This window comes from Mustela lutreola, chromosome 4 (assembly GCF_030435805.1).
Source record: "Mustela lutreola isolate mMusLut2 chromosome 4, mMusLut2.pri, whole genome shotgun sequence".
Lineage (NCBI taxonomy): Eukaryota > Metazoa > Chordata > Mammalia > Carnivora > Mustelidae > Mustela > Mustela lutreola.
Window position 1 is genome coordinate 123,285,080 of NC_081293.1, and position 27,204 is coordinate 123,312,283.

The 27,204-nt window shown below is 34.7% G+C and overlaps 1 protein-coding gene and 1 long non-coding RNA gene across 4 annotated transcripts in view; one reads left to right on the forward strand and one right to left on the reverse strand.

The window, feature by feature from the left end:
* LOC131829318 (uncharacterized) lies at positions 1-27,146 on the forward strand. 2 transcript variants are annotated; one of them, XR_009352819.1, is made up of 5 exons: positions 1-125; positions 3,296-3,437; positions 6,104-6,178; positions 25,040-25,099; positions 26,785-27,146. It is a non-coding gene; the product is annotated as an uncharacterized LOC131829318 (long non-coding RNA). The 2 variants fall into 2 exon arrangements; XR_009352820.1 differs by having other exon boundaries at positions 3,363-3,437.
* Positions 1-27,204, reverse strand: part of SEMA3A (semaphorin 3A) — a 322,510-nt gene that overhangs the window by 128,295 nt on the left and 167,011 nt on the right. For both annotated transcript variants that reach the window (XM_059170983.1, XM_059170982.1), the window contains one exon: positions 6,110-6,229. In XM_059170983.1, coding sequence (XP_059026966.1) covers positions 6,110-6,229 — 120 coding nt within the window. The remainder of the gene's footprint in view (positions 1-6,109; positions 6,230-27,204) is intronic.

The following is a 27,204-nucleotide window of genomic DNA, read 5'->3' on the forward strand; positions in this document are numbered from 1 at the left end:
GATACCAAAGAAAATAATACAGACAAGAAGAAACAGAGATAAAGAAGGAAAAACACACAACCAGAGTTCAAAGGATCATCGTGAAAGAAGGAGAATGGAACAGAAGAAAAAAATGGAACAAGGCGGTGAGCAGACAATGGGGTTTAGTACTACTACTCTGTGTGTTTCCTGTAAAATGTAATATTGGTAACAAACAAATTAAAGTCTTTATGGATAGAAATTTCCTCTTGAAATAGATTAGATGAGGAATGAATGCAGAGGAATCAGTAAAAAAAAAAAAAAAACGACATAAAAAGGGGAAAGAGTAACTTGGGTACTATACACCTCCAGTGATAGGGTAGGCCCAGTAAATATAAGGTCTTTGATCCAAAGTACCTACTGAAAGTTCATGAGAAGAAAAATATTTTGATTAATATGCTGTATATGCATCAGTCCCTGTATCTATACTGTGAATGAAGACGCCATTCAGAAATTAAGTATGATATATAATAAAGACTTTTAATAAGTAATTGATAATGATATCATGGCATCAATATGGGTGGCCTTTAGAAAACTGTTTAATTTTGTCCAAATTATTTTTCTGGCAATAGGTGAACCAGATCTGATAAAACATGAAACTAAATACCCTACAAATTAAGAACTGAATGCTAACTTTTCCATTTTTATCTGGCACTGTTCTTAGGACTAAAATGTAGTGAAATATTGTCAGGGGAAGAAAAGCAAAAACACCTTTTACACCTGAATCAAATAAGTTTTAGAAGGTAAAAGAATATTAATATCATAACTAGGTGTTTTCATATCAAATATTTAGAACAACAAGTCAAAAAATAAAATGGTGATTTGAATATTTTAAAAACAGTGGTGGGGGATTTCTGGCACTCTCTCACTTTCTTTTTTGTATCATTTGTGAATTCTTTTTTTTTCTTTTCTAGTCTTTTTTTCTAATCATAACTTAGTTCTGCCTACCACCTCACTTAGCTACTAATTCTATTACTTTTGAAAAACTATCTTACTGCTAATATTTAGAGTTTAGAATGTTAATAGCTCATGAAAAATATACTACTGAGCTGTTAAATTCACTCAGAATCTATGAACTAGGATGCTTTTCCTCAAATACAAACATCAGAGTATTTTAAAATGTAATTTGCAATATAAATGGTGGCATTGCTTATTTAGGATGGTAACTTATACATGTCTACCTTCCAATGTGATTCAAGCACTGGAAGATTAGGAAAGAGAAACCTAGAAACCATTATAGACTTGTGCTAACCACATTTTGCTCAGTTAATAAGGCAAATAATGAACAAGCTGCTTCTGATGGGAATAATGAGTACCCAAGAAGAAATCTTCAAGGAATCCTGACTTTTCCCGCCTTGATTAGTCAACTACAAAGTCAATGCAGACTCCAATGTATAACCTAAGAAAGATGGAAAGATGTAACCTGCCCCAAAGTAACTCCTCAAGGTTTAACCAAGATAGCTAAATTTCTCAACTTTAGTATTTTCTCTTAAAGATAAACTTGGGCTCTGTTGGGTTAATAGCATAATGCATTGAGAGAGATAACTCAATTATAAAAGGTTAGATTAGATGTGTAAATAGTCAAAAGAGTGTTAACTACCCCTTGGAGACTGTAACTAAGAGCATATGATTCAAAATTTTGCATAAAAGGAAAGACATTGTTGGTGGAAGGGAAGAACCAGACAAAACATTTTTTTGTATATCTAGATATATTGGTTGTCACTGTAGAAATGACCTTGGAGATAGCCATTAAGCTTCATTGCATTTCTTAATGTCCCTTTGGTTCAATCATAAATTGAGATCATGACATTAGGAGAGTATTTATAGAGTTAATATTTTCCAGCTCTCATCTGGGTCCATCTTTCTTTAGATTTCCTGCCCAGTATATAGAAAAGGCCCATTTGGAATTTGAGAAAACATCCAGAGACTTTTTGAAAAGCTATACTCCTCCTAAATTCATACTTTTTTTTTTTTTATTAACAGATGTAAATTTGAAGGGGAAATGCCATATACTATAAGCCATTTGGGAATATTCTGTCTCGTAAAGATGACTTACACTTTTCATTTGCATGGCATGGATGCTGAGAGCTTAAACTCAAAACTCATCCGTATTCTTGCTTGGAATCATTCCTTCCATGAACTCCGCGTACATTTTTATGACAAGCACACACATGTGTATAAAGTATGTGACCTCACAAGCAGTTATCTACAGTGTCAAGTACCATTGGCAGATAATCAAGAATTGATTGACACACATCTTATAGAACTGGAGTTAATTAATAGGTCTACCAGTTCCCAATTGTACCACAGAAAACAGAAAATGTGTTTAATATGGTAATCAATGACATACTGTGTGTGGTCAGAAGACATTCACTATACGGAAAGAGTAGATTTCAGAATACAATATTCAGGAGTGTAAATATTGCTATTAAAAATGCTAGGAGGCTAAATTAAGGTCTATTGCCATAACTGGAAGACTAAGCATGGGTTTTCTCTTTTTAAAAAAAGTTTTTAAATGTATTTGCAAACTATTATATTTAAAGAAATTGTTAATTTCCTCCTACAAGATCTGTGGCTATTGAATGATAAAGGGAGTCTTGATTTGCCTCAAAAATGATGTCTTTACTTCTGTGGCATTCAGTCATCTGAAATGATAAGTCCATAGTATCATTTTCTAAGAACGAGTTTCAACAATTTAGGGAACTCAACATAAGATAATTAGTTATTTTAAAGAAAGAACACTGTTGGGGTACCTGGGTGGCTCTGTGGGTTAAAGCCTCTGCTTTTTGGCTCAGGTCATGATCCCAGAGTCCTGGGATCAAGCCCCACATCAGGCTCTCTGCTCCACGGAAGCCGGCTTCCTACTCTCTCTCCCTGCCTGCCTCTCTTGCCTACTTATAATCTCTGTCTGTCAAATAAATAAATAAATAAAATCTTTTAAAAAAAGAAAGAAAGAACACTGCAAAGAGAAAACTGAATATTAAAATGTCGTCAAAGTAAAAAAAAAAAAAAGTGAAAAGCAAATTGTCTTATTTGTGTGTGATAAAATTATTTGTAATATCTAAAGGCAGGGCAGAGGTTTAAAAAAGATACTATTTCATTATTTTATATAGTGTGAGGCAAGTATCTAGTGAGGCAGTGAATTATTTGTGCTACTTATAAACTAAAAAGATATGTCCAGGTTTTAAATGTAAAGACATCCTTGTAAGTAAGTAAAAGTTTCAAACTTCGTAACACAAATCAGTCCTGTTCACCTTGTTATATCCTCCTTTTCTAGTCTTTCCATTGCTGTCATTCTTTTCCTAAGAGCATGAAGCACACCTTGTCTCTTCTCAACTTCACAGAGCGTAACTGTCTAAATCCAAGGACAGGATTTTAAATACCAGCACAGATCAACTTAAAACAGATTCTCTCTCAAGGTAACTTAAGCACTTGAAAATTAAATTTTATGTTGTCTAGACAAGCTATCTTGATAATATCTTTTCCAGAATTTCCTAGATTGACTGTCTAGACTGTTCCAAATTCACCCAGATGACTGCATAATCATCTACCCTCTGACCTCTTAAAGAGTCTGGAACAGTATTACCCAATATATAGCTGCCATGCAAATCAAGATCATTGAACTTCTGAAGGAGGACCTCTCTCAAAAGCTCTGAGTTTCAGAATCTCAGGAAAATATTTGCATCCCAATAATCCTACCTCAAAAATTAGAAGGGAAGCTTTCGTTCTTTCTTTCAATGGAAGAGATGGCCTCCTCCATTTCCTGGATAAATGGCCTGGCTCCAAAACCTGTATCTCTCCTTTCCTCTGTCCACCCATAAGGGAGCAATGAATAGTTGAGGAGTTATAAAGGAAATATGCTGTGAATTCTACGAAATAGCAATTTCAAAAAGATAAAGAAAATCAATATTTGGGGGAAATGATAAAAATATGAGAACAATATATGGTATTTTAATTTAAATGGCCATCAAGATCATCCAAGCTTCAAATTTTAAAATGAAGGGAATTAAGGTAATTGCAAGAATCACCTGGTAAAAATAAGGGCCCAGTGCAGTAATTTATAAGATCTGATAAAGTGAGGTACAAGGTGACAATTACTATCATGAAAGACAGCAACAGTCTGAGATGTAGATTTATATTTTTAAAATGATAATAGACATTTTTTCAGTACCTGCTACCAATTAGACAATGTTAAACTCTCACAACAGCCATATATAAACAGAGACACAAAGAAAGTAAGTAGCTTGTTCTGGATCAAGCACCTAGTCCCAACTGAGGTCAGACAAAAGCCCTGTACTTTGGGGCAAAGAACACTGTTTAACAATGATGGGATTAGAACTTCTTGAGATTCTCTAACAAAAAATGTCAGTGGGTCATGTTCTTACTAGGAGGGCTGAAAGGCAGTTGGAGTCAACCTCTCATTTACAATATATGGACACTAAAGATCAAATGGGGTTCTTTTCAGTTTGTTTTATATATTATGAGACAGCATCTCAGAGAAGTTAAGGAAATTTTTCCAGTACTCCAAAGCTGTAGAACAAGTCAGAAGCCAGTTGTGACTCCACAGTGGGTATCTTTTCTATTAATCTGTGTTAGGAGCTCCGCTCTCCTGATTCCATTGCCCTATACAGCATAATCCCTGACAGACTGAAAAAAGTACAATATGATGTGGAAGAAGTTGTCTAGAGCATCTCCTGAATACAGAATAATGGGGTAATTACCCCAGGCCTAATTCTGAAGGTGCCTAACCATAGGAATAGCTGAGAAAGAAGCAAAGAGGGAGAGATTTATCCAGAAGGTGCTAAAAGTTAAGCATACAAAGTCTTCTAGACCTTGTGCAAGATATTATTTCTAATTTCATCAGTATGAAGCAAGTAATTTAAGTAGAACTGCCTTTTATTTCCTTAAGGTTCGTTTTTACTTAAAACTCTTGGGTACAACCATATACATGCTTGTATGGGAGAGGAAGAAGGATGCACTGGGGGAACAGGCCAAAGAGGAACAACTGCTGGCACTGGTGTGACCTTGGGGAAGTATTTTAATATTTCCAGGATGATCAGTAAAGTAATAATAATTGTGTTTAGTCTAGAAACCACATGTCTTTAAGGTGTCTCCTTATACAAAGAAGTTATAGCACAAACTGTTTTGATTTCTAAGCCTTTTGGTTGAAAGCACATTTTTGTATTACTTTGGGATACTTTAAGAAAATTTAGGGAGATAATCTATAAAGAAGTGGCTAACATATAAATTATATCTTATCTTTAGGATTTCAGAAATATTTGGGGGAACAAATCCTTTATTTGCTGAGTATTTCAGAGTTCCAATTTGAAAGAAAATTCTGTCACAAATGATTTTCTCACGTGAATGCTTTTGTTCTTCTTGGCATTTTGTGCCAAAAAATTTTAAAAGAGCTTGTAATTGAAGGCTACTGGTATGCCCAATTCATGGAACTGCTTTTAGTACTTGTAAGTTTTCCTTTAAATATTTCCCTAATATCTCCAGTTTTAGTTAAGTTTATCTAACTTTAATTTCCTTGCTGAAACATCTTTTATGTACAATAAATTAAAGAAACATTTCTTTTTCTTTTCCATACTGCTAAAATTATAGCTCAGAATAGAGAAATAAAGCAAAAACACAAATGTGAATAATTTAGGTGAAACACGAGATCAGATCATCATGCACATATATGGCATGCTTCTAATCCCTAGGCAGAAGAAAACAACTGGGGTGGCAGACACTTCTGGCTGAGGATGGAAATGGAGGGGAAAGCTGGCAATATACAAATGAAGGAGAAAACAGTACACAATCAGCTTGCTGACATCTGCTGCACATGCAAAATGGATTGGACTCTGTAATCCAGGGTGAAAGCAAATGCTTTCTTCCTTCCTTCCTCCAGTTCAATAGTTATTGCTGAGTGATGGTCTCATTCTTTTCACATTCACAGATTAAAATTAATAACAGCATCTGAATTTGAAGTAGATCCCACTGAATAGCAAACCAGAAGCTAAATGAGCTGAAGAAATTAGTAATGAAGCATTTGAATAGGGAGAGGTCATGGACAAATACCATTTTTTTTTTTAAACAGCTTTACCTCAGGATGATGTCCAATTTCAATGTAGGTGCAAATTGGATGAAAAGCCCCTGTTCCACAGGCGTACAAGTGAGTCTGATTATAAGCCTTAAGCACCTTGATGAAATTAGCACATTCTTTCTGTAAAACAAAAGGAAAACCAGTGAGTTCTAGCAGTCAACATGACTGAAAGATCCTCAAGGGTGCTAGGCATGCTTGAACAGATTTCTTTTGTGTCCTTTGAACAACATTTTTTAAAAAGGCATATTTTTCTATTGTTTGTTTATATTATTATATTATACTATTATATTATATTATTATTAAATGAACTAAAATGCAGACATTATTGTTCTTTGGGGGGGGCAATAAAATATTCTCTTCCATAATTGTTCATTAAAACTCTTTGCAATCTATTTATACCAAAGTGGAGTAACGGTACAGATAACCAGTAACTACATGGAAATTACATGGCTAATTAAAGATATTTAAAGAATACACTAGTGAAATTTCTTTGCAAAAATTAGCTGTAAGTTTAATTTTAGAAAAACAAAATAAAAATAAAAGATGAAACAACCTTCTATTAAACATGAACTTTGAACATCATTAATAACCAGTAGTGATGGGTAGATGACTTTGAACTTCAGTTCTGCTTGTTGGTAAGCTCTGTAGAGCTTTTCCTCTCGAAAATGTCGCTTCAGCCTCAAAGACAATATGGATATATTTATATGAGATAGAGAAGATGTTACAGTATAAAATGTCTATAGATAGAAAGATCTTTTGTAGAGTGGATATAATTAATGAATATTTTCAGGAGGTTTATGGACATCCTGAACCCATACGTGGATCAACTGTCCAATAGCCATGAATCCCCCAGGTAAAGAACAGTTAGTTATAAGAGGATATTCTAATCCTATATTATTATTATTTATAGACATTGAGACATCCCTGCCATTTTATTTTCTGAATAAAAGATCACTTAAAAATAAAATAGGTAGTTAACTAAGTAGAATTTAAATAAACACTTGGAAAGAAAAATAATAAAATGGACAGAGCTATTTATACTCTTTCTATTTATTCTATATGTAGGTCCTGTTAAAGAAATTCTTTTGTGGGGGCACCTGGGTGGCTCAGTGAGTTAAGCCTCTGCCTTTGGCTGAGGATAGAGCCCCGCATCCCTTCTCTGCTCAGCGGGGAGCCTGCTTCCCCCTTTCTCTCTACCTGCCTCTCTGCCTACTTGTGATCTCTGCCAAATAAAATAAAATAAAATAAATAAATTGTTTTTGTGAACAGGAATTTTAGACTTTTGTTCCTATTGATAAAAGATCTGGGGGAAAATCAGCTAGTCAAAATATAAACTGATAATCCTATGGCCCAAAAAATCCAGAGCAGAGAAGACTCAATTTTTGAAAAATATTTTTAAACAGATGAATCTATACCAATATTATAAAAAAATAAAAAATGAAAAGAAAAACCCAAACTGTCAAAATAGCTTCAAATAAAATGTTATAGTCTCTTAACCATATAACAAATCTTAAGAATTGAATACATATGAGTAGAAAGTATGAGTTCATCATGGAATACATAATATCCATTTTGAAAATAGTCAAATGTATATTCACAAGCTAAATAATAAAAACTTCTTAGAAAATTATATTGTTATTGATCATAGACTGTCCTCACTAATTTTAGGTATTTGACTATAAACATTTGGGAATAAGAACCAAATATGTAACTAGAAATGCAGATAAAGATGAAAAGCAGACTATATTGCAAGCAAGGCTGACAAACTAATAGAAGATTCAGTTAATCCCAGCAGCTCTAAGTGTATAACACACTTCCAAATTCCCTCTCTGTGACATGTGACTTTTCTAGTGAAAGCTCAGAATGCATTTGGGCTTTTCTCATAGTCAGTAAGAGTTTATAACTGAGGTGTTACAATAACGTAAGTACATTTCCATATGACATTTATATTCTGGGCTTCTGGGCTTGCAGCTGATTATTTTGGTTTTATCTCTATGCCCTCATAAAATGAGGATACAAACCAAACTTGAGCAAAGTATTTGTTCTTTTTTTTTTTTTTTTAAAAGATTTTATTTATTTATTTGACAGAGAGAGATCACAAGTAGACAGAGAGGCAGGCAGAGAGAGAGGGAGGGAAGCAGGCTCCCTGCCGAGCAGAGAGCCCGATGCGGGCCTCGATCCCAGGACCCTGAGATCATGACCTGAGCCGAAGGCAGCGGCTTAACCCACTGAGCCACCCAGGCGCCCTGTTCTTTAAATTTAAATAGTTGCTTGGGGCACCTGGGTGGCTCAGTGGGTTAAACTTCTGCCTTCGGCTCAGGTCATGATCTCAGGGTCCTGGGATCGAGTCCCACATTGGGATCTCTGCTCAGCAGGGAGCCTGCCTCCCCCTCTCTCTCTGCCTGCCTCTCTGCCTACTTGCAATCCCTCTCTCTGTCAAATGAATTTTTTTTTTTTTTTTTTTTTATAAACATATATTTTTTATATACATATATTTTTATCCCCAGGTCTGTGAATCACCAGGTTTACACACTTCACAGCACTCACCAAATCACATACCCTCCCCAATGTCCATAATCCCACCCCCTTCTCCCCAACCCCCTCCCCCCGGCAACCCTCAGTTTGTTTTGTGAGATTAAGAGTCACTTATGGTTTGTCTCCCTCCCAATCCCATCTTGTTTCATTTATTCTTCTACCCACTTAAGCCTCCATGTTGCATCACCACTTCCTCATATCAGGGAGATCATATGATAGTTGTCTTTCTCTGCTTGACTTATTTCGCTAAGCATGATACGCTCTAGTTCCATCCATGTTGTTGCAAATGGCAAGATTTCATTTCTTTTGATGGCTGCATAGTATTCCATTGTGTATATATACCACATCTTCTTGATCCATTCATCTGTTGATGGACATCTAGGTTCTTTCCATAGTTTGGCTATTGTGGACATTGCTGCTATAAACATTCGGGTGCATGTGTCCCTTTGGATCACTACATTTGTATCTTTAGGGTAAATACCCAATAGTGCAATTGCTGGGTCATAGGGCAGTTCTATTTTCAACATTTTGAGGAACCTCCATGCTGTTTTCCAGAGTGGCTGCACTAGCTTGCATTCCCATGATAATGAAAATACAACGGTTCAAAATCTGTGGGACACAACAAAGGCAGTCCTGAGAGGAAAATATATAGCGGTACAAGCCTTTCTCAAGAAACAAGAAAGGTCTCAGGTATACAACCTAACCCTACACCTAAAGGAGCTGGAGAAGGAACAAGAAAGAAACCCTAAGCCCAGCAGGAGAAGAGAAATCATAAAGATCAGAGCAGAAATCAATGAAATAGAAACCAAAAAAACAATAGAACAAATCAACGAAACTAGGAGCTGGTTCTTTGAAAGAATTAATAAAATTGATAAACCCCTGGCCCGACTTATCAAAAAGAAAAGAGAAAGGACCCAAATAAATAAAATCATGAATGAAAGAGGAGAGATCACAACTAACACCAAGGAAATACAAACTATTATAAGAACATACTATGAGCAACTCTACGGCAATAAATTTGACAATCTGGAAGAAATGGATGCATTCCTAGAAACATATAAACTACCACAACTGAACCATGAAGAAATAGAAAGCCTGAACAGACCCATAACCAGTAAGGAGATTGAAACAGTCATTAAAAATCTCCAAACAAACAAAAGCCCAGGGCCAGACGGCTTCCCGGGGGAATTCTACCAAACATTTAAAGAAGAACTAATTCCTATTCTCCTGAAACTGTTCCAAAAAATAGAAATGGAAGGAAAACTTCCAAACTCATTTTATGAGACCAGCATCACCTTGATCCCAAAACCAGACAAGGATCCCACCAAAAAAGAGAGCTATAGACCGATATCCTTGATGAACACAGATGCGAAAATACTCAACAAAATACTAGCCAATCGGATTCAACAGTACATTAAAAAGATTATTCACCACGACCAAGTGGGATTTATTCCAGGGCTGCAAGGTTGGTTCAACATCCGCAAATCAGTCAATGTGATACAACACATCAATAAAAGTAAGAACAAGAACCATATGATACTCTCAATAGATGCTGAAAAAGCATTTGACAAAGTACAACATCCCTTCCTGATCAAAACTCTTCAAAGTGTAGGGATAGAGGGCACATACCTCAATATCATCAAAGCCATCTATGAAAAACCCACCGCAAATATCATTCTCAATGGAGAAAAACTGAAAGCTTTTCCGCTAAGGTCAGGAACACGGCAGGGATGTCCATTATCACCACTGCTATTCAACATCGTACTAGAGGTCCTAGCCTCAGCAATCAGACAACAAAAGGAAATTAAAGGCATCCAAATCGGCAAAGAAGAAGTCAAATTATCACTCTTCGCAGATGATATGATACTATATGTGGAAAACCCAAAAGACTCCACTCCAAAACTGCTAGAACTTATACAGGAATTCAGTAAAGTGTCAGGATATAAAATCAATGCACAGAAATCAGTTGCATTTCTCTACACCAACAGCAAGACAGAAGAAAGAGATATTAAGGAGTCAATCCCATTTACAATTGCATCCAAAACCATAAGATACCTAGGAATAAACCTAACCAAAGAGACACAGAATCTATACTCAGAAAACTATAAAGTACTCATGAAAGAAATTGAGGAAGACACAAAGAAATGGAAAAATGTTCCATGCTCCTGGATTGGAAGAATAAATATTGTGAAAATGTCTATGCTACCTAAAGCAATCTACACATTTAATGCAATTCCTATCAAAGTACCATCCATCTTTTTCAAAGAAATGGAACAAATAATTCTAAAATTTATATGGAACCAGAAAAGACCTCGAATAGCCAAAGGGATATTGAAAAAGAAAGCCAACGTTGGTGGCATCACAATTCCGGACTTCAAATGAATTTTTTTAAAAAAAATTTTAAATAGTTGCTTTCCATCATTCCTGATTTTTTCTGGGATGAAACCTATGGATGCCCATAAATACACTGTTCCAAAGGTGAAGTAGACCAATTTAAGGTAAATTCTGTAACTTCCTAGTTATGATCCTTATTACTTTAACACAGGCTGAGTAGTTTAGAAAGGTAACTAAAATAAACATCTAATTTCTACTACTGTTTTGCCACTTTGATCCTGAATCTTTTGTCTGGTAAAACAATTATAACATACACAATTAAGCTCTGAAATCAATTAATTTTGCAAGTTGTTATGAAGAAAAATTCCCTAACTTGAAGAGTATATAGATTTTACTCATATCTAAAGCTACATTTGAGACGAAACAGTTTAAAACCTAACTTCCAAGACTCTCAACAACAAACTCCCCATTCTCTAACAGTTTCTCTCCTCCCAAGAGGCAAGGGCATGAATGACTAGGCAGAGGAAAGAGGTTATGGACAGGGAAACATCTGATAAACTCATTTACAAATGAGGCATTCATTAGTCTTACCCAAAGGATTTATTTGTACTTTAAAGAATATTCAGTCATTTGCAAAGAAGTCATTTTCAGGAAAATGTTTTACGGCATTCCCTTTTTTGAAACATGTAGGTGGCCACATACTCTACTTTTACATAAAGACAGCCGTCCCTAATTGTGGACTCAATATTAAAGCAGTCATGATTATAAATAACCAGTTCTGGCACCATATGTTGAAACCCAGAAACTGGCTGCATATATACTGGTAAGCAAACAAATATTCTAATAAATAATAGTGGCAGAACCAGATGGATGTCTTGTTCATTTTAGAAAAGAACTGGGTTTCAGTTTGCCTGCCATGCCTTTAAAGATATTCATGTAATTTTGAATACAAATCCAAATTCTCTAACCCCATTAGTAATACCTAAGAAAATCCTAGAAATCTGAGAATAGATCCTACTTTTCCACAAAAAGAGGAAATATTTTATGAGCACGATACTTGTGAACACAAATGAAGACTCCCGTCATCTCTGCAAGGTGAATCCGAAGGTGATAGAATCTGTGAGTTCATATCTCTTACAGATTGGGCAACTGATTAGCAGTAATTAATAATTAAAAACTCAGGGTTCTTGAAAACTATGGAATTGAACTACACTGAATATCACAATTTTATTTTCTATTAACTGTCAAAAAAGCATCACTATAGTATGACAGCCATCCTTCTACAGAGCTGCTGGAAAAAAAAAAAACAGGAGACATTGCTTCGAAACCTGGCGAAGGTTTTTATACTGAGAATACTGGTAACAGAGTATCCCTGCTACAAAAGGAGTAGACCCACCCTACTGGCCTGGAAAGATCCTGTTCATTTCCACAATGAACTCTCCTAGCTGGCGAGCAGGTTGTATTGTTGCCGTGCCCAGGGGCTAGCTCAATATTATTTTGAAGTGAGGGCTGATGCAAATAGAATGGGGAGAAATTTCCTGGGTTGTACAGTAGGTTAAGACATTTGAAATAAACAAAGAAACTGAATAAAATACCTTCAAAATTGGTTAAAAAACACCTGCAAAGGAATAGTGATTTAAAAGTATGGGACAGAGAAGAACCAAAAACTTGAAAGAGGCATTGTTAATAAGGACTGCTCTTTAAAACAGAAAATCTACATAAAAGACTATCAATTCTGTCATTCATTTGCCTTCATTCTCTAGCTTGTTGCTGCCAAGTGTTGTTTTTTCTTTCTTATTTGTAATGTTCCAAAACAGGACATTCATTTTATTTGGAAGCAGCCTGGACATTCCTCTAAAAAAGAAGGAAGCGTGGCAGAAAAAGGAAACACACTTCACACATTTCTGTTCTACGGAGACAGAAGAGTGATTCTGACCTTTTCTTGAACCATGATGATTCTTAAAACTTAGAATGTAATGTACTTTTTGGCATTAAACTACTGCACTGCTTTGCTTAGCACCAGCGGATTTACAACGCAATAAAGAAAATGTAATCAGTTCAAAATGAATTCATTTTTCAAACCTTGATCCTTTTTGGAACTCAAGTTGATATACACAGACAAGTTTAGCAACAAGTTGGCTTCCCGAGAGTCAGGCAACCATATTGACCTCTTATTCTACTGAAATATATTCCAGGCCCAAAGCATTATAAATTGTTAACTTTGCCTAGAAGTAAAAGCAAAGGCAGTAATAAACCAGTAAACCCCAAGGCCACACCTGAGGAACAATGATTCATCATCCCTAGTGACAAACCATTCGCCCTTACATTTTAAAGGTTTCTAGTGCTTTCAGATCAAATTGATAGAGGAATTACACGAAAGAGATATCAACCTGGAAAAATAAATTAGAAAGAAAATGTCTACCCCCAGAAAAAAGATACAGGAGCCAAACGCACTGTGATTCAAAAACAAACATTACAAATATGTAGCACTGATTAGACTATGTTACACAGACTTTTCCCGGACGGTTACAAAAATAAAGTCCATCCATCTGTCAAAACAACTGCTCCATGCATGAAAATTAAAACAGAACTGAGGTGTTTTTAACTAACTTCTGATAATTATACTTTCTACAAAAGAATATAATTTACCTCCAATTCCAATTACCTCCTTGCATGTTCTTAAATTATGGATGGAGTAGTGAAATGTTACTCTAAATAAGAGAAAAGAGGAGAGAAGGCTGTGAAGATGAACAATTTCTATTCAAATATATTCAGTTCATGATTAAATCAAACAACTTGTTCTGGTTCAAATAAAAATCCACCCCAAATGAATGGGTATAGTATAGCATTGCCTCAGGTCAGCGAACATTCATTTAAAAGAAAAAAGTCTCTATCCCCTCAGTAGTTTATGTAGAAATATTTTAATGTATAATTTACCATCTGGGAAAGCAAAGGAATTCTTTTCCTATCATGATGGGTGGATACATTTCTGCATGAAAATCCATTAATAAGCTTAATTCCTGAAGTTAATCTGTTGACTTTCTTTTTGTCTGGTCAATTTATTTGGCAAACTGGCTGAATACTAGACTCTTCGTGCCAAAGCAGTAATCCATGAGATTGTTCCTGTCACTCACTTCATCCCTCTCTCTATTTAAGCTGTTCCATACTTATTTTGCCATAATGTTTTGTCTTTTTTTCTTGTGACACTGTGCTATTACAGCTGTGACCAGATCATCCATAATCATGTCTTCCTAATACCTCAGTATTCATTAAAGGATGTTAGATATCTCTTCTTCAAAGAGGCATATGTAATAAAAACTAAGATTTAACTGTGTTCTAATTATAATCTTAGTCATCTAACATTGAATTTGTGACCTGGAATTTCATCCACCTTATAGTATAGTGAGTAGGCTGTTCTGCCACCTTGGGACACATTTTCACATTCACAATTTTTTTTTTTTTTTTTTTAAGATTTGTTTTATTTATTTGAGAGAGAGAGAGAGAGAGACCGTGCACATGCAAGTGGGGGGAGGGACAGGAGCTCAAGTAGAGTCTGTGCTGAGCTCCAGCAGGACTTGGGGCTCAATCTTACAATCCTGAAACCATGACCCAATCTGAAATCAAGAGTCTGATGCCCAACCGACTAAGTCACCCATGCACCTTTGTTTTCACCTTCACTATTAAGAATGATAGAAAAATAAAACCAACTGACCTTCCTAATTTAATGCTTTGTTTCATTCTGATTTCAGGGAAGTTTTTTTTGTTTTTGTTTTTCTTTTTTCTTTTTTGTTTTTAAAGAGAGAAAATGTGTGTGCGAGCAGGGGTGGGAGGTGCAGGGGGCAAGAGAGAATCTTAAGCACAATCCATACTCAGCGCAGAGCCTATCACAGGGCTCCATCTCGCGACCATGACCTGAGCCGAAATCAAAAATCCGAAGCATAAGTGACTGAGTTACCTGGGCACTTCCAGAGAATTTTATATAATGATCCAACTAGGACAACAAAATTGGCGTTATTTGACTGCTATTTAAGTTTGTCAGGTTATTCATATTAATCAAGCTATAACATCTTTAAAACTTATGGTAAGTGACAGGGTGCCTGGGTGCCTCAGTGGATTAAAGCCTCTGCCTTGGGCTCAGGTCATGATCCCAGGGTCCTGGGATTGAGCCCCACATCGGGTACCTGCTTTCCCCTCTCTCTCTGTCTGCCTCTCTGCCTACTTGTGATCTCTGTCTGTCAAATAAATAAATAAATAAATAAATCTTAAAAACAAAATAAAAAAATAAAACTTATGGTAAGTGAAAAATAAATTTTAAAGTGGCTTGAATGATGTGATAAACTAAATGAAGACTCCTACATAGGGCTACCAAATCATTTTATTTCAATGCTCATTTCAATTAGATGCCCCATTTGACTGATTTTTTTCACCTCAGGATTGACTATTTGTTTGAGGTTCTAGAAATCCTGATTAAAATTCTATAAACATTTTCCTTTCAAATTACTTGAAACCTCCAAACTCCATCAAAAAGGCTAAACACAGGGTGCCTGGGTGGCTCAGTGGGTTAAGCCTCTGCCTTTGGCTCAAGTCATGATCTCAGGGTCCTGGGATCAAGTCCCTCATTGGGCTCTCTGCTCAGCGAGGAGCCTGCTTCCCCCTCTCTCTCTGCTTGCCTCTCTGCCTACTCGTGATCTCAATCTCTCTCTGTGAAATAAATAAATAAAATCTTAAAAAAAAAAAAGACTAAACACATTGGAACTATATATAGAACATACAGGTATTAACAAAAGTTGTCCAGGACAATTTTCTCCCACTCTTAAAACGAGTTTTAAGCAATTTCACTTTAAGATTCTATATGACCAGAGAAACTGATGATATCCACATTTTAGCTTAAATTTTTTTATATTGTGCTATCAATGTAATTATCACATTTGCACCATTCATTGGAGTTATTTGGTTTTGAGTGGTCCACAATATGTACCAAGCATAACCTTTCTTCATCTTTATTCAAATGAATGCATACAACTGTAAAGTATTATGTGAAATCAACCTAAATATTTTCCTGCCATGCCAGGAGAACTATTTAAGTGGTCAAAAAATCCCTATTCTCATTTCAATGACAGTATGTGGTTTCCAATTTTATGCAATGTGTTGAGTACTTAAAGCTTATGCCTTTAAGCAACTAAGTCCATGATTTACACAAAATAGGTAGAATTACAATCTAAAGAGATTTATTGTGGATAGAAGTAGTTGGCATATTTAATTCTAACATATATGCTTTATTATAATAGATTTAATACTCAAGGAGATGAAATTCATCTTTAATCACATGAGATACAACTGTGAGGAAGGAGAAATAAAAATGAAATCCAGATTTTAGAGGAATACTTGATTTCATTCACATATACCTCTCTTCCACCCTCTGCCTTGTCTAATATGAAAAGTGAAAAATTTTTTGGTTGTAATACTTAATGTCCAAAGTACTAAAAGCTGTTATAATAGTTAATAATATAAAATGTTCTCTTAACATATCTTCTAATAAATGGAGACTTCTTGGTCATTTATAATAATTCACATATAATATATAATCTATATTATAATATATATACACACAAATAGATATATGTGTTCATAGGTATTACATCTATTAATTTTGTAAATAATTTCTGAATATAATGAAAATTTGGAACTTTAAAATTTTAAAAGATGTTTATATTTATTAATATTTTATAAAAATGTTAGTTTTTCTAAAGATAGGTATTTATATTTGAAAAGATATTCTCAGAGAATTTAAGAAAAACATATATGGGCACCCAGTTGCCTCAGTCAGAAGAGTATACAAATTATTGATCTCAGGATCATGAGCTTGAGCCCCATGTTGGGTGTAGGCATCACTTAAATAAATAAATAAACTTAAAAAAACATATAGAGCGGGGCGCCTGGGTGGCTCAGTGGGTTAAGCCGCTGCCTTTGGCTCAGGTCATGATCTCAGGGTCCTGGGATCGAGTCCCACATCGGGCTCTCTGCTCAGTGGGGAGCCTGCTTCCCTCTCGCTCTCTGCCTACTTGTGATCTTTCTCTGTCAAATAAATAAATAAAATCTTAAAAAAACAAACAAAAAAAACATATAGAGCAAAAGTAATGAAATAATAATAACAAAATAAAAATAATATGGAGGTATTAATCTGATGCTTTAAAAGTTTAGTCAGACCTGGGTTAAAATTATTCAGGCAACATTTTTCATTTGCTGTGTGCCTATCAGAAAGTTATTTAGGATCTATGAGTCTCAGTCTCCTCAACTAAACTAGGATTAATGATAGAGCATAATGCCTTACTACTTTTTAATCAATCATTAGCTGTTATCTTATTCTTAAAATAAGAAATCATGTTTATTTGATTTGAATATTTCCACATCTCCTTAGCTCTCACATCATTCACTGTACTGTGGGATGACTTGGGTGAGAATTCTATATGAATTATTTCTTCCTTTTAAGGACAGATAACAGAGTTTAAGCCTATACTTGACATAAGGAGAGGTGGATTTAATAGAATTGGTACTGAATATTAATCTGTAGCCATTTTTGTTACAAAGGGAATTTCTATTTTGTTCATTAGAATTTTCATGAAATTCCAGTCTTCCAAGTGTAGAAGACTATAAATTATAGTTACTCTTTCATTAAAGTGGTACATGGCATAAATCACTGTCAGTCAAAAGGCAAATACAGCAACTATTTAATAGTTGTAACAGAACTGCACTGTGTCAACTTAGATAAGCTGGAACTACATTTCCTAGAATTCTCTTTCCCATAAACTAGTTAAGATTGACCATAAAAGAAATCTGCATGAGATATGGAAGGCAGTAGTTGAATTGCAACCATAAAATTCTCAAAGTTGTTCTGATCTGCTGGCCAACCACCTTGCTAGCATGGGGTAGCATCTAGGCCTGCAGCTCCTTAACCTTCTACCTGTCTTATTTGTTAGCTTCTGTAAGAGGGTGGTCCTAGAACTCGTGCAGCTCCATAGCAGAAAACACCAAATTCTTCTGTAGGTCAGCCAACTCAACAAAGCTGGAGGTAGTGAAAGAGACACTGATTCTAGTTTGTCCTTATGGATCCCAGTTTATCCTTATGGGGTTCAGTCTGTCCTTGCTCTTCCAACTTCATGGGAGCTTTTCTTCCCTAATGCCAGTCCTGGTGACTTACAACAGCTTCAGGACCATTACTTGACTCAGTGGCAATAGATTGCAGAAATCCATAAAATTCTCCACCATCTTCCACAACTGTATAAGGTCAAATCCCTGTAATAAAATCCTTTTTAACATCACTCATACAAGTTCTGGTCTCTGATCAAACCCTAACTTAAAAAAAGGAGATACCTTACTACCATAAAACACCTCACTATGATATGTGATATAAAGGGAATATGGATTTGATCCATTTAAAAAGAAAACACAAGTTATTAGCTGATCATTGTGTTTGTTTCTAAATGTGAATGGTTCCTCTCTTTTAAGGGCATATTAAGATCTAGAACCAATAAGTTATATTAATTTTGGTATCACTTCAAACACAAAACTAGTGCTCACTTCGGCAGCACATATACAAAACAAAACTAAAAAATATTTTGATTCACACACAGGCACACACACATATACACACACATCTATATAGCATACAGTATAGAGAATACAATATATTTAGTATGTGTAGCACTCAATTTGAATGTAATTATGACAGTCTCCAAGAATGTTCTACTCTGAATACATAAAAGCTAAAAAGAAAATTTAAGATTCTCAGTCTACTGAAATAGTGTCAAAATTCTAGTTATTATAATTTTGCATCCTATTTTCCTTACCACTCTTAAAAATGTGGTAAAGAGAAATATATAAAAATTATATGATATAAATAGAACTTAAGGAAGTTTTATGATGGACTATAGACATAAAAGTGATTTTTATTGCTACATGACCAAATCAAAGAAAAACTATCAAATGTTGATTATAGCCTATTTGCCTTGAGACAGAGTCATATCCAAGAAAAATATTCCCAGAGTTAAATCTATGGGATGTTAAATCTATGATATGATGGTCAACATACATCAGAAATTAGTAGAAATCCATTCCTAAAGATGTTCAAGTGCATAAAGAAGCAGAATACCAATGAGGACTATTAGAAACTACATGTCAGGGGTGCCTGGATGGCTCAGGGGGTTGGGCCTCTGTCTTGGGCTCAGGTCATGAGGGTCTTAGGATTGAGCCCCATGATGGGCTCTCTGCTCAGGAGGGAGCCTGCTCCCCCCTCTCTTCTCTGCCTGCCTCTCTGCCTACTTGTGATCTCTCTCTCTCTCTCTCTATCTCTCTCTCTGTGTCAAATAAATAAATAAATAAAATTTTAGGGGGGGGGAAAAGGAAAGAAACTTCATGTCAGTTTGATCAGCAACACCTGCTAACTATGTAGTTAAAAGTCAATGGCCAAAATCCCAGAGGAACGATCCAAATCATTCTAATAAACCCTTCAAAGTATAAAATGCTTACTCTACTCTGAAAGTATGTACACTGATACCTGAGTGATATACAGTGTGTAATCGAATCTACATAACAGTTTGTCAACCAATGTCAAATATTTCAATTTCATTCTAACCAGTGAAGGATACAATTAAAATTTCCAGTTAACAACAACAACAACCTCAATCTAAAATCCCCAAACCTTCTGTGAGTTTTTATATATTATCTCTATTTTAAGTGCTAGCCTTACTTTGCAAATGCATTTAAATTTTAATCCTGAATCTAAAAGATTAAAAAAAACCCTAAATTTATGTATATGAGGCCTGGTCCATGGAAATTCAAGCATAATAATTACTATCTTATTTTGCCATATTAGAAAAAATATTAATCAAAAATGTGAATAAAATCTAGTTCCTAAAAAAACTTTAATGACAAAGCTTCATTTTCCATATATCTTATGCCTAAAATACAAAACTGGTTCTTCAGTTACTTTGAAAGAAAATATGTACCTTATAAGCAAATACGAGTTACATAAATTAGTTAATAAAAATAATGCACATAGAAAATACCTGGTATATAGAGTAAACTCCCACATACATTTATATATAAAATATACATATATATTTTAGTCTACTTACATGGAATTTTTCTTTTTTTATTAAAGTGTAGTTGACACACAATGCTACATTATTTTCAGTTGTATAACCTGATTAGACAACTCTATATGTTCTACTATTACTCTATATGTTCTACATTATTATTACTTCTGAATGCTGAATTTAAACTATAATCACTTTGCTCAGTTTACCTGATACTGATCCCCGAGCAGAAATAAACACACATATGTGCATGTGCATGAAAGTCTATGCTCATTCCTATAGCTTTTATAAGATTTTTACTGGCTTTCATGAAAAATCAGTGATCTGTACACCTGAAGTGTCATCAGACTTCATCATGGGAATCATATTTAAAAATGAACACAGTGACCATAGTCTTTCACCATTTAAAATGCCCACAGAAATTATAACCAATATTGTCAAGAACTGTAAATGGTCTGTGATTTTGTCTAACTTACAACAAGTTACTAAAATAGTTTCATGGATGCTGGCAGAAGTTACACAGTTCCTGAATCAGAGTTAAAGGACATTGTTACTCACAAAAATAACAATAGTCTTAGAATCAGCATTTCTTATGCTAGTTCCCCAAGCTCCAATTCCCAGCGGGCAGAATGAAAAGGGCCAGGTGACAACCTACACAGGCAATGAGGTGCATTACAGTAGAGGAGCCCTGGGTTAAGGGAACCTGAATATTTTATACTAGTCAGAAGCATACTGGCCATTACATTTTGTGAGAGATGTTAGTTTATTGTATTGGGCAGTAAGCATACCTGCCCTTTGTACCAAGCGAGACTTTATTTCTTAAGGACTGCAAACCAGCCTCCCCCCCCCACCCCAAACCAGCCTTTTAAGAAAGAGATACTACCTTCCAAGTCTCTTCACTATATAAGTATCTTTTAGGATTTTCTGCAAAATAGGAATAGGCAGTCAGTGCCTCTATTCATCAGATGTGCAGAACTGTGTGAAAGAACCATGAAAAATTATCTCCCAACAACTATACATTAAGGTTTTGAGGTATAATGAAGATCTAAGATGTTTGTAGAATTAAGAGGGAATTGAATTACCATTAAAAAAAAATGATAATGGATCAAGAAGATGTGGTATATATACACAATGGAATACTATGCAGCCATCAAAAGAAATGAAATCTTGCCATTTGCGACAACATGGATGGAACTAGAGCGTATCATGCTTAGCGAAATAAGTCAAGCAGAGAAAGACAACTATCATATGATCTCCCTGATATGAGGAAGTGGTGATGCAACATTGGGGCTTAAGTGGGTACAAGAAGAATCAATGAAACAAGATGGGATTGGGAGGGAGACAAACCATAAGTGACTCTTAATCTCACAAAACAAACTGAGGGTTGCTGGGGGGAGGGGGGTTGGGAGAAGGGGGTGGGATTATGGACATTGGGGAGTGCTGTGAAGTGTGTAAACCTGGTGATTCACAGACCTGTACCCATGGGGATAAAAATATATGTTTATAAAAAATAAAAAATTAAAAATTAAAAAAAATGATAATATGACTTGAAGTCCCTAAAACAAAATAAAAAATAAAAAAAGTTGATATCAACTTTGACCTTTCAAAAAGTAAATGAAGTTCAAGGGTTAATGTGCATTTTGGATTATAATGAAACTTAAGATGCCTGTGTGGCTTCAAATTCTCCACTGCATTCACTTGGCAAAAAACAGCCTTGCTAAGGCCCTGCAATTTGAGCCATGATAAATTTGATAGACATGTTATAATATACATCATAGCATTAAAAATGAATAACTAAAGGCAAAAATATAAAAATAAATCCTTCAAGAATTGGAAAAATGTCCCAAAATTCAGGTGCATGACAATACGCTTTGAAATGTATCCAACAATAGCAATGTTATGAGAATCTGCTTTTTTGTGTTCATCTCAGATGGTTGAAATTTTGATTTCCAATGATGTTCAAAATATTTCTAACAGTCATACGGTTGCCATTTGGTTTTATTGAAACTTAGTGCAAAGAGAGATGGTTTAGTAGGATAAACAAAGAAGATACAGAGAGCTATTGATTTGAAACAGATTCTTTTACCAGCTTAGCATGTATTCAGTTTTCATTTACAAAACAGGGTCAAGGAAGTTAATCCCTCAATAGAAATGTTATTATGAATAACAAAGTGGATTTTAAGGACCAGAAAAAAATCACAAATGAAAGTAAAGGTGAATAATAGCAGTCAGAATAGAGATATCTGGATTGCATTTATCTCCTTATTCAAGGACTCTGTCCAATAATATACAATTTTTTTCAAATTACAACTCTCAAGTTACAACAATGGAAAAGTTCATGAGCATTTAACTCCCCTAATATAGAAATGCCACAACTATATAAAAGTGTAGAACCTATTACACCAAGAAAGCATATTAGTTTATATCTGGTATATTCACTTCCACAATGGGAAAAAATAAACACAGATTAATGATGTTCTCAGAAATGTCGTTATTAGCACTCTAAGATCCATTTATATTCTCTCTCTCCCTCCAACTACACATAGATGAAGAAAGAAAGGGAATATAAATGTCTCCCAGATTGCAGATTCCCTCTCTACCACAAAGTCCATCTTTGTGGAATAGTTACTTGAATTCCAGCTGCTGATTTAACATATGTATTTGATGCAAAACTGAGCCATAAGAAATGATGTTGTGTATCTTTCCAGCTGCCTGGGAAAATGGGAAGGGACTCAATGTTTTGTATGATGGTACATTCAGTAAACTGTGTAGGGTAAGGAACTATGGATGGACAGGAACTATGTAAGTTCAATCCAGTGGCATATCCTGACTTCCCAGGTGGCTGTGCCATCTTAACCATCTTAATCAGATTTAAGACTGATCCACTTTCAATATATATAAAATCAGTCAGTGTCTTTGCCTCACTTTTCTTATTGTACTCCTGCATCTGAATCTAATTCCGAGAAGGCAGCACTTCCTCCAGGAAGGTTTGTTAAAAGGAGCTTTATTGGGGCACCTGGGTAGCTCAGTTGGTTAACTCTCTGCCTTTAGCCCAGGTCATGATCCCAGGACCCTGGGATTGAGCCCTGTGTTGGGCATCCTGCTCAGAAGAGAGTTTGCTTCTCCCCCTCCCTCTGCTGCTCTCCCTGCTTAGGCTCTCTCACTCACTTGCTCTCGATCTCTCTAATAAATGAATAAAATCTTTAAAAAGTATATATGAACTTTACTTCTGGAGGACTTCTTAAGAAAACACTAAAACCAGAGAGAACAGTACTCAGATTCTAGAAACCATGGAGTGCACTCAAGGACTAACTAGTTTACTTTTCTCTAAATGTTCAGGTCAGTTCTTATTTTGGTTACAATTCCATCTTGCAGTCCAATGGCTGCAAAAACTACTCAAGTCTCATTCTTGTGGCTTTCAGCATTCACAGGGGCTCTTTGAAAGGAATTTCTGTCCACATGTCACAGCTGACTATTATTTACTCAAGATAGAGTGCAGAATTTCTATCAATCTATGTGTCACTTTAAAAATCAATCATATTGAATGAAAATTCTCAAAAACTCCTTATGCTTAGTCTTTATGTCTAAGCGGTTAAGAAATTACTGGTAAAAATATTAATGGTATCCAGGAAATCAACCAATTGCTATTTTCTAAAATCACATATTAAGAAAGACATGGAAAAAATGCATTTGTGTATTAAAGTCCAAAATAATGAATAAATGCCATGTATTTTATTTAAATAAAATAAATATATAAACTGAAGTACATAAATGAGGCTCCCTGAAAAGAAAACAAATTTTAACAAAATGCATTTGGAGTACATAAAATATATTTTGAATTATAGGAAATATATATATATATAAATATTTATTTATTTATTTATTTATTTATATATTTTAATAATTGAATATATTTTTTAGTGTTTGGTGTTTAGTATTTGGAGCTAGAGTAAAGATACATTTTTTGAACAAAAATATATGAAAACTATCGTGTTTCTCTTTCATTAAATAAGTGTGAACAAAGAGAAAACAAAATATATAGCAATTGAATTAATTTAATTCAAAAGAATGTAGAATAGTAAGAAAGAGCATTTTATCATATTACATTAGTTCACTTTTGAAAAGATTAATATGACTAATATTGCCATACCATTAAACCTTCATAAATTTACATCTTTACATAATTATCTGTCTCTATCATAAGGTATGTGACATGATTTGTAAGTTGTCAGCATGTTTATCACAACGCAGTATGAAATGGTCAGGTGCCATTAATACCTTGTATCAGATAGCAAACTCTTCATGTCTTAGTTCCTTTTAATTTAGTATTTTGAATCCCATAAGCATTTTCAATAAGCCTGGATAGTGAACTAAAGTTGCCCTTTTTAGGGAGGAAACCTCCCAGGTCACAGTTAGGGTTCCTCATAGGGCACTGCGCAGCACATCACTTGACTGCAGCTGCTGAACTCACTGCATCTGGGCTAACACCAGAATCCCTCTGTTTAGTACTGTTTAGTACTGACACCAGAATGGGAGGGAAGGGAAGGGAAGGAAAGAAGAGGAGAGGAGGGATAGGCAGAGGGGAGCCATAAAATACAAGGTAAAGGCACTGAGGTGAATTTTGGAAACCACAAACACAAAAGATTATCGGCTATCTCAGCAAATGAATGAGCTGATTCACTCATTAAATCATATACTCTGTACTTGACTATAGAGCTTATTATAAAATCCAGATATTTTTGTCAGATCAGAATCAGAGTATCTTTAATTTTCAAACTGAATTAAATTCAGAATAGTGTAATACCTCAGTGGTCATGATCTTTAAAGAGGACCAAATTAATTACATTAATGATGTTTTCATTAGAAATTGCCTAAGCAACTCTATTAAATATACCATAATACTAATAGCTAGTATTTGTATCATGCATTACAACCTATATAATAATTTCACTTGTGATTGTTTCAGTCTTACAGGAATGCTGTGAGGTGGTTGTCATGCCAAACACCCTTGATGAAATCAGAACAGGTATTAAGTAGAATCTTCACTGTTTAGTTTCTGTGTGTTAATAGGCAAGTTCAAATCCATATATGCCATATGACACCAAAAACTTCATCAGAGGCACAGAAATTCTGATCTCAACTTCTAGCATGTACTCAAAATGTTCTAAAATTTTGAATGAAAAGATTTTGAATGAATATTCTGGATAATTCTATTTCCTGATCAAGAAAATAGGGGTAGTGATACCCATCTCATAAAGTTATTATTAAAATTACATTAACAAAATAGCATTTAAGTTATCATAGTACTCAACACAGGAAAGAGTCTCAATAATTATGTTTCCATGTCTTCACTTGTTAAACTTTGATAGAAAGAGAAAGAGTCTGTTTTTTTGTTTGTTTGTTTTAATTTATTTATTTGACAGACAGAGATGACAGGTAGGCAGAGAGGCAGGCAGAGAGAGAGACGGAAGCAAGCTCCCTGCTGAGCAGAGATCCCAGGACCCTGGGATCATGGCCTGAGCCAAAGGTAGAGGCTTAACCCACTGAGCCACCCAGGTGCCCTGAAAGAGTCTATTTTTAAAAAGTCACACCAGTAAAATATCAATTTCTATCTGTCCTTAGTCATTACCACATTAAAATCTTTCAACATAATCTGTTAAAGGTAAACATGGCATTGTGATGTTAATAATTCTTTGTGTATTCAGTCATGTGTTTTGCCTTATACTTGTGAAGTATTTTCTTTTTTTAAATAATTTTCACAAAAACTATTAATCTTCTTTGTCACAATTGTAAAACATGTAATGTCACATGTAATGTCTCATGTAATAGGTAAAATAATAAAGCATTCCAAAACTTAAAGTACTTCATAAGTAGAATTAATGAGTCCTTGGGAGGATCAACATAAAATCCCTAACTTCTCTGGACTCCTTCTTCATTGTTCTTTCTATTTACCCCTTTCCAATAGTTCTAACATATGCATCAATTTGGGAAGGTTTAATATTTGATAAAACACACTTTTTCTGGGCCTATTTTCACATAATTAGAAAAGTGTTTATTGTGCTATGAAGGTGTAATGTAACTTATCAATACTGTATTTAAAATAAAAATTTCAAGGATGAAATTTCCCATGTTTTCTAATACATAGTTAATCAAGGATGGGGGTTATCTGTACTTTGTGCTCCTTTAACTACCTTCCTTTACCTATAGCAAACACTGCTACCAGATTGAGGCATTCTTTCCCCATGAACTCAGATTCCACCTCTAAATCATTCTAAACATATACAACATCTTGGGCAACTGCTATCAATCAATCAAGGTGTCCCTTGAAAATATCTACATACCTACATATATATACATTCAAGTTAATGTATGTTTTTAACCACCTAAGGTAAATTTCTTCTAAATACCAAGATACAAATAAAACATTTAGATTTTTTCTTGTTTTAGAAATCCAAAAATACCTAAGACATAACATAACACAAATTATGTATGTTTTCAATCCTGTAATTCATTTTACTTTATTGATTTAAATGATTATAACTGCTTTTTATGATCTGTGCTATAGCTGGCTAATACTTGGCTATATTTCAAAACAGTGACCCACTTAATTTTACTGACGAAAGTTTACTTTAGGAAAAATGGCCTATATCTTTTTACAATGGTAAAACCATTGTAGAGCTGCTTACCATTCCTCTTTTTTTTTTTCCATAGAACCCAGGACAATGCCTGTTATGTCATTACTCAATCTATATTTATTTAAGAAACCAGAGTGTATGAAAGGAAGGAAGGAAGAAAGAAGAAAAGAAAGAAAAGAATAGAATGGAAAAAAAAGGAGTGGTAATTTAATCGTGACTCAGAAGTAAAAAAAAAAATTCATATCATCCAAAAGGAATTCAAGAGGAATTAACATATGAAAACCAATTTGTACAAAGAAGGTGACTTACTGAATATGAGTACATATGCTGCAAAATTGCTTTTGTCAATTACCTTTTACATATATATAAATCCTCAAAGGGAACATATTTTTGCTTATTTAGGCATGTTGTTACTTTTACCTACTTTCTTTAAATAAAATGTCAATATCTGAAATTAAATATTTTGTTTCTAAAGTGATTAAGTACACAGGTAAAT